Here is an 8,108-nt window from a genome sequence, read left to right on the forward strand (position 1 = left end):
TGTCCGACTTGGCTGGTCCTAAACATCAGACAGAAGCACTGAACCCTGTTTTTCTCAACTCGGCAAATTTTATTTAGAAAAAAGGGTGGGGAGGAAGAAAGTGACAGCGCTCTTTTAAGCCAACGTCTTAGAAGAGAAACCTCCCACTTTTCTGCAGCACCTTGGCCCCCTCTCTCATGGCTCAATCTCCCTCAGCTTTTGGAGCATGGAAAGGCTATGTGCCCTGCCGGAGAGTGGACGGTAAAGGCGCCTGGAAACGCCCAGAGAAGAGGCCCAGGCGGTCAATGTTGCGGTGAAGGACACTGTGCAGCACAGCCAGATGGGGTCCACCTTCACCCCCACCCTCCCTAGAGAAGTCCCGGATGAAGCGACCACGCTCCGACTGGAAGATGAACTTCTGGGGCAAGGGCCCATGCTCCCGGAGAAAGCCCCAGACACTGAGCAGCAGCAGACGCACTTCAAAAGGTGCCAGTTGACTAAATACCTCGTGCATATTCCCCAGGGCTGGTGGCAGGAGGCTTCCCTCAGCCATGACAGCCACCAAGGTGCAGGATGCCTCCAGGTGCCAGGGGGAGTGGGTTGTGTCAGGGTGGCGAGAGGCTTCCCAGTGGCCCAAGAGGGCAGCAAGCAGCCCCCGCAGCAGCACAGAGCAGTAGCACAGGGCTGGGGGAGCAGCTGCTACCAACTTTAGCAGCTCAAAGAGCAGAGGCTGTTCCCGGAAGCGCCTGCCAATGCGGAGATCCCGCTCCACAGTGGCCCGGGCATGCTCCTCAGGAGGCCAGGCTAGCTCTGCACCGGCTGCATCAGGACACACACTCTCCACCAAAGTCACTGCCACTGCTTTGGCTGCCTCTGGGCTTAGGGTGGAAGCCCCCCAGCAGCCTACACATTCAGTACCCCCAGGGGCACTGCAGCAGTGCACCAGGAGGCTGAGGAGGCTCTGGGTGTTGTAGATAACTTCTTGCTGATTGCGTGACTGGACAAACTTGGGTGGTTTAAGGCCACGACCGATGACTCCAGCGTGGAACACAGACCAAATCCCTCCAGGACCTGGTACAGCTGCAGTGTGCCGCCGGTTTGTGTCCAATAGGGAGGCAGATGCCAAGGGAGCTGTCACAATGGAGAGAGTCTCATTGTCCCCATCCACTTCCCCTCCAAACAGTTCTGTGTTGCCACGATGTAAAGCTCCCTCAACTAGCAGCTGCAGCACAGCTTTGAGCCCCGCCGGGCAGGTCTGGGAAAGGCGCAAAAGCAGCTGGGAGGCGGAAGCCACCCCTGGGGGACCGTGCAGCCTCAGAGAAGCAAAGAAGCGATGTACTCCAGCTCTCACCAGTCCCAAGAGTTGGGAAGGGGATAGAGCTTCTGGGGGGAAGGGACAAATGGCCAGGAGGGAGGCAGCGGCTTCGGCTACTTCCTCCTCAGGATGGAGCAAGAGAGGAGCCAGGTCAGACAGATGAGCTGAGGCGGACTCCCCGAACCGGGCCCCTAGGGCCGCAGGGCCCTCACCACCTTGCTGCTCCCACCCCACAAGCAGCGCCAAGTTGCGCAGGAACCGGGCCGTGAAGGGAGGTTGCAAAGTTCCTGCATGTACCCTAGCCAGGCAGCTTCGGAAGGCCAGGGGCAGGAGGCCAGAGAGACTGACCACCAGCCCAGCATATAACTGAGTGGCCAGACTCAACTCTTCAGGGCTTCGGGCCCGGCTCAGGAGATGGCCCAAGGCCTCAGGTCCACAGCTAGGCCGGGTATAGACGGAGAGTAGGCCGAGGAGCTGGTGTTGCCAGAGAAAGCGTTTCCGTTCCAAACGTAATGTCTCTCCACACAGCTCTCCAACGTGGTTTCTGAGCGCATCTAGAAAGGGCACAGGGCGGGGGGGTGGGGGTGAGCTCAACAACCCTTCCCCTAGAGACGGTCCCCAGTGATGAACCAGTTTTTGCAGGTGCAGCAACAGCAGCTGGATCAACCGGTCACATGCCTCGCGTACAGTGTCTGGCACAGCCAGGCCCTGGGTGGTAATGACAGAGGCAGGCATGGCTGTGTCCACCAGGAACTGCAACAGGCGGTAGGCACCTGCCCCAGAGGCCTGGCTCACAAGGTGCACGGCCAGGTTCAGCATGTTGTCCAACTCCTCTCGGGGAAATCCCTGCAGGTGTTGCTGCAGCTGACTCAGCACGGCTGGGGGTTTAAGGCAGTCTACCAGTTCTCCAGAGACTGTGCCCAGCAAAGCTGGTGACATGACTGCTAGCTGCAGGAGAAAGGGAACTGTGGCCTGAAGGGAGGGGTCCCCACTCCGGCCACCAGTGCCCCCTGCCAGACTATCGTGGAACATTCGCAGGAGCTCCCGTCGGATGCTGTCTCCATGCCTGGAGGCCAGGTGCCCTAGGATGCCTACAACTGAGGCAATCTTGGGCACCCGTTTCTCCCCAGGGATGGCAGGAGATCCAGGGAAGGGGTCTGCAGAGGGAGTTTGAGAGGAGCCTCCACCACCGCCACCAGCTCCACCTCCGGCCCCACCATGAACGCAGAAGTCCTTAAGGCCACACGAGAGAACTCGAGAGATGATGGTGCCGGGAAAAGAGGAGCCAATATGTGCCACAACCCAGTCGAAGTGTGGGGAATGCTGGACGGAGGTATCCAGCAAGGCATCCACACAGGCATCTGGGCAACTGCCAATGAGAGCCGAGAGGCACTGAACATAGATGTCCATCAATGTGCGTGTGGCCCGACAGCCCATCCACAGCTGCAGCAATTCATTGAGAGACCCAGTGGCATGGGGCACACGCTGGTGCTGGCCCGAGTAAGTGCTGCTCAGCTGCCCCATGAGGTCAATGGACCATGCACTAATCACAGGTGCCCAGGCCTTCGGGTTGGCCCGGATGAACTCAGACAGCACCTGCTGCACTTCCTGCACCACATCCTCTAGACCAGGACCCCCAGCAGGGACATGGGAAGGTGGGGGTGGACGGAGGTGAGGTGGGCCAGCCACAGGGCTTTCATCCAGGGCAGCCAGGTGGGCCCGGACGCTCTCATCGAAAACACCTCGCAAGTGGTCAAGCACAGCAGCCCGAGCAGGTGGCAAAGAGCGGAGCAGGAGAAGGCCACAGCGAGCGTGCTCTCGAGCAGAGAGCTGGTGGCCCAGAACAGGGTCTACACCAGTCAGAAAAGCCTTGATTTCCTGGGACAGCTCCTGAGCACTGTAAGGAAGCAAAAGAAGCAGAGTGAGAGTGTTGGAAGATGTAGACCAAGTTACATTCCCTCTGTGAGCGTCAGTATTTTTCTATGTAAAACAGGGATAACTGAACCTCCCTCATAATGTTCACAAAGTATGGAAGCACCATATCTAGTTTATACTAATTAATAAATGCAAGCTGTTTTTCTTTTAATAACAACAGAATCAGTATTAGGTAACTCCTGGAATATACCAAGTTCTCTTTTAAGTACTTTACGGGTATTATTTCAATACAGATAACAACCCAGTAAGGTAGGTACCATTATGATCCCATTTTACGGAGAAGGAAACCAAGGTTAAATAATCAGACTCTAAACTCCAAGAGGGTAGTTAACAGTTCTCTGCTCTTCAACACTGAATCCCCTTCTACTGGAGCCCCTGGAATATGGGAAATAATAATAATTCGTTGAATTGAGGAAGTATATTTTGTGTTCCTACAACATCTGCCTTAAACACACCTTTTCAGCTTTACATCACTCCCCCCTCCATACAACTCAAGTACCCTGGATTTTGCCCTTAATGGAAAGAAAATTCTAAGCCCAAATTTGCCCCTCATTAAGGGCTCTTCCTCCTCAAACTTGTTTCTTTCCATATTCTGCAAGCACCCAAACCACTCACCACTTGGACTCCACCACATCAACAACCACTACCGTCCCAGTACCCTCAATATGCCCCAGGAACCAAGGTGCCCAGGGCAGAGACAAGGTAATGCCTTCCAGCCCTTCCCACCCTAAAACATATGGGTTCCGTCTTAAGAGGTTCAGGAGGCAGTATCACAGGAAGAGACAAAATTCCCTTCCTCTTTGTGAGATTTCTGCCAAAGAAGACAGCATCCTCTAGAGACTGGTAAGGTTCTGACTGTGCCCCTCTCTGGTTCCTCCAAAACAAAAACCAAAACCACTCAACGGTGAGGGGAGTGTCTCCGTTGGAGGGCGAGGGAAAGGCTAGAAAAAGGCATTCTGTGGGATTCTGGGGGCCTGGGTGCTCAGGGAGTCCCCATGAAGTCAGGGGACCCTGGGTTAGCTCGGGTCTAAAAAGGACAGGGCACCCGGGTTCCCAAGAATTGATATTCCCAGCTCTTGGAAGAGCAAGGCCAGGATCGAGGGTAACTATACACTGGGCTTTAGGGGGCGACAGTACCGAGACCTTGGGAATGCGGGCACTGGAGCCCAGAGTTTTGGTGAGGCAGTCCCTGAGTTCGGGGAAGACCGGACCAGGAATCTCTGAGAACCCCGACGCGAGTTCTCGAGGTAGGATCCGGGTTTCTGCCGAGAAAGCTGGGGATCGGCGCGGGACCGCGTGGGAAGGAAAGATGCCAGGGGCTCTGACTACCTGAGCGGCGCGGGACCGTGAGTGACCGGGGCAGGCCCGGGAGGCCCTGGGGCCCCGGGAGGGTCGCACAACGCAGACATCCCGGAGCCCTAGACCGAGCCTGAGGCGGGAGCGGCGGAGCGCAGGGAGCGCATGCGCGCTGACTGGAAACCCGAAAGGAACCAGCGAAAAGGCTTCTCAAGAAAACCAATCCGGCGCTGTTCGTGACCCTCGCACATTGGTTCCGCTTTGAGTCGGCGTCCCAGTTACAGGCTGCGGCGGTGACACCGGGAAGTCGACCGACCCTCTAGGCAAACTTTCTCCACCCTCCCGCCCCCCGTAAGGGTCTTTGACACAGCTGAGCGCCGAAGAATTGATGCTTTTGAACTGTGGTGTTGGAGAAGACTCTTGAGAGTCCCTTGGACTGCAAGGAGAGCCAACCAGCCCATTCTAAAGATCAGTCCTGGGTGTTCATTGGAAGGACTGATGCTAAAGCTGAAACTCCAGTACTTTGGCCACCTCAATCGAAGAGTTGACTCATTGGAAAAGACTCTGCTGCTGGGAGGGATTGGGAGCAGGAGGAGAAGGGGACTACAGAGGATGAGATGGCTGGATGGCATCACCGACTCGAGGGACATGAGTTTGAGTGAACTCCGGGAGTTGGTGATGGACAGGGAGGCCTGGCGTGCTGCAATTCATGGGGTCAAAAAGAGTCGGACACGACTGAGCGACTGAACTGAACTGAACTGAACTGAAAGGTATCTGAGGGGCTTCCCTGGTGGCTCAGACAGTAAAGCGTCTGCGTGCAATGCGGGAGAGCCGGGTTTTTTCCCTGGATGGGGAAGATCCTCTGGAGAAGGAAATGGCAACTCACTCCAGTATTCTTGCCTGGAAAATCCAAAATGTTCAACTCTCGAGGTTTTCTTTTTTTTTTTTAAAGGAAGCGCTAGGATAGGAAACCTTTTAATCCGTAACCAGAGACAAGGTGAAAAAGCAGTTAAAGGAGAGGAAGGAGGAGAAGCGGAAAGAAGAGAGAAAACCCCTAAAAGAAGATGAAGAGAAGACAAGAGATGAACGGGAGGAAGCCTGAAATAAATGGGGCTGGCCACGCTGAAGGTGTCCTGTCAGCCCTAAGCTGTCACCATGATCCTCCTCAGGCTTCCCAGTCTCCCAGAGGAGGAAGCTTTCCCCACCTGCAGCAGAGAGTTTGGTAACTTTCTGAGGACCTAATACTCCTTATCAATAGACCCTTCTCCAACCCGTCTATCTAGATCTGCTGCTGCTGCTAAGTCGCTTCAGTTGTGTCCGACTCTGTGCGACCCCAGAGACGGCAGCCCACCAGGCTCTGCCGTCCCTGGGATTCTCCAGGCAAGAACACTGGAGTGCGTTGCCATGTCCTTCTCCAGTGCATGAAAGTGAAAAGTCAAAGTGAAGTTGCTCAGTAGTGTCTGACTCCTAGCAACCCCATGGACTGCAGCCTACCAGGCTCCTCCGTCCATGGGATTTGCCAAGCAAGAGTACTGGAGAGGGTTGCTATTGCCTTCTCCCTGTCTAGGTCAAATTCCAGCTATTCCTCTAACGGACTCTGTGCTTCAGTTAAGCTGTCTATGCTGCTGCTGCTAAGTCGCTTCAGTCATGTCCGACTCTGTGCGACCCCATAGACGGCAGCCCACCAGGCTCCCCCGTCCCTGAGATTCTCCAGGCAAGAACACTGGAGTGGGTTGCCATGTCCTTCTCCAATGAATGAAAGTGAAAAGTGAAAGTGAAGTCGCTCAGGCATGTCTGACTCTTAGCAACCCCATGGACTGCAGCCTACCAGGCTCCTCCATCCATGGGATTTTCCAGGCAAGAGTACTGGAGTGGGGTGCCATTGCCTTCTGTACCTGCTTCCTTTTCTGGAAATTACGATGGTTATTAGTACACTTACTCCAGGGGCTTGTTGTGAAAATTGAAACCAGGAAATAGTATTACTGTATAGCACTTGGTGTCTGCAGTGGTAGGTAAATGTTATACATGCCATTGCTGTTTTTATTTTCTTTCTTTGGTGAACTCCAGAAGATTAGTCTTCGGCAACAGGTAGTTCCTGCTTTTGTTAAAGGCTTCACCGTCATCACATACAACGGTGTCTACTTGGCACTTGGTAGGTTTGTGGGGTTTTTTTGTTGTCTTTTTTTAAGTAAGTTCCTAAGAGTTGCTTAGATGAAGGGAAGGGAAAGTAGGTTCTGAGGCATTTATTAACCAGACAGCTTACTGTTCTCAATGGAAGTATTAGTTAGAAGAACAGCAGATGGTAGGTCCTAAAGGCATCTTTGAAGTGACAGTGTTTTAAAATAGGGTTTTTAAAAAATGTTATTTACTTATGGCTGTGCTGGGTCTTCACTGTTGCGCAAACTTTTCTCCGGTTTTGGCAAGCAGGGGCTACTCTAATAAGCAGATCTTGGGCTTCCCAGTGCAGGGTCTTCTCATTGCAGTGACTTCTCTTATTGTGGAACACAGGTTCTATGGGCTTCAGTAGTTGCGGCTCCTGGGCTCTAGAGCACAGGTTCCATGCTAGGCATGGGCTTAGTTGCTCCTTGACATATGGGATCTTCCCGGACCAGGGATCAAACCTATGTCCCTTGCAATGGCAGGCAGATTCTTTACCTCTGAGCCACCAGGGAAGCCCTGTGACTGTGTTTTAAAAGCTAAATGATTAATTCTGGTGGTTCTATATTTGTTCTTAGGTTTTAGAAGTTCAAGCATTCATAAAATGTGTTATGTTCTAGGAGAGTGAATATGAGACAATTTCTGCTCCTAGCTCTGCTTCAGACTTGGACCCAACACTTTCCTTCTCTCAGCCTCAACTTTTGATCTGTGAGAAGTGACTTTTGAACCAGGGGAGTTCTTCCAGCTATGAGACTATTATGTGGTTCTTGCCCTTAAAGATTTCATAATCTAAGGGTGCTTGTTTTGGAGTTAGATCTGGATTCCTGTCAGCTATTTAATAGCAATGTTATTGTGAGCAAGTGACTCAGCTGTTTTGGAGCCCCTCTCCATATCTGTAAAATGGGTATGTTTCTCACCAGCTTTTTGCAAAGATCACTGCAGATTATTTGTATTAAGAGCTTAACACAATACCAGATACAGAAACTCTACTTTGAACTCAGCAAGCTCCTTCCCACCTTAGGCAAAGGGGTAGAAGAAAATTATTCAGGGTAATGGGAATACCAAGATGTTGAAATCGCCTTTCCCTCTTCCCTCAGCTTCTCCCCTCTTTACTTCACTTGAATACAGTTCAGTTTCACACTAGCACTTTTTCCTGTCTGTATTCAAAACTGGACATAATGGCTTGAGAAAATGGCTGATAGCAGGTTTTAGCCCAGGAGAAGCACGTGAGCCTGGAACATGTTGTGCCTGACAGCAAGGAAGTGCTTAAATACTGATGGTGTATCAAAAGGACACAGCATCCATGCATGCTCTGTAGCTCAGCCATGTCTGACTCTTTGCAACCTTACCAGGCTCCTCTGTCTATAGGATTCTCCAGGCAAGAATAGTGGAGTGGGTTGCCATTTCCTCCAGGGGATCTTCCCGA

General features: G+C 52.7%; 1 protein-coding gene across 1 annotated transcript; it reads right to left on the bottom strand.

The window, feature by feature from the left end:
* On the bottom strand, positions 47-4,696 carry INTS5 (integrator complex subunit 5). The gene is made up of 2 exons (XM_013975915.2): positions 4,559-4,696; positions 47-3,191 (listed from the first exon to the last, which is right to left on the bottom strand). The coding sequence occupies exons 1-2, from the start codon at positions 4,636-4,638 to the stop codon at positions 215-217; spliced, it is 3,057 nt and encodes a 1,018-aa protein (XP_013831369.1). The 5' UTR covers positions 4,639-4,696; the 3' UTR covers positions 47-214.

The sequence above is a fragment of the Capra hircus genome, chromosome 29 (genome assembly GCF_001704415.2).
Source record: "Capra hircus breed San Clemente chromosome 29, ASM170441v1, whole genome shotgun sequence".
NCBI lineage: Eukaryota > Metazoa > Chordata > Mammalia > Artiodactyla > Bovidae > Capra > Capra hircus.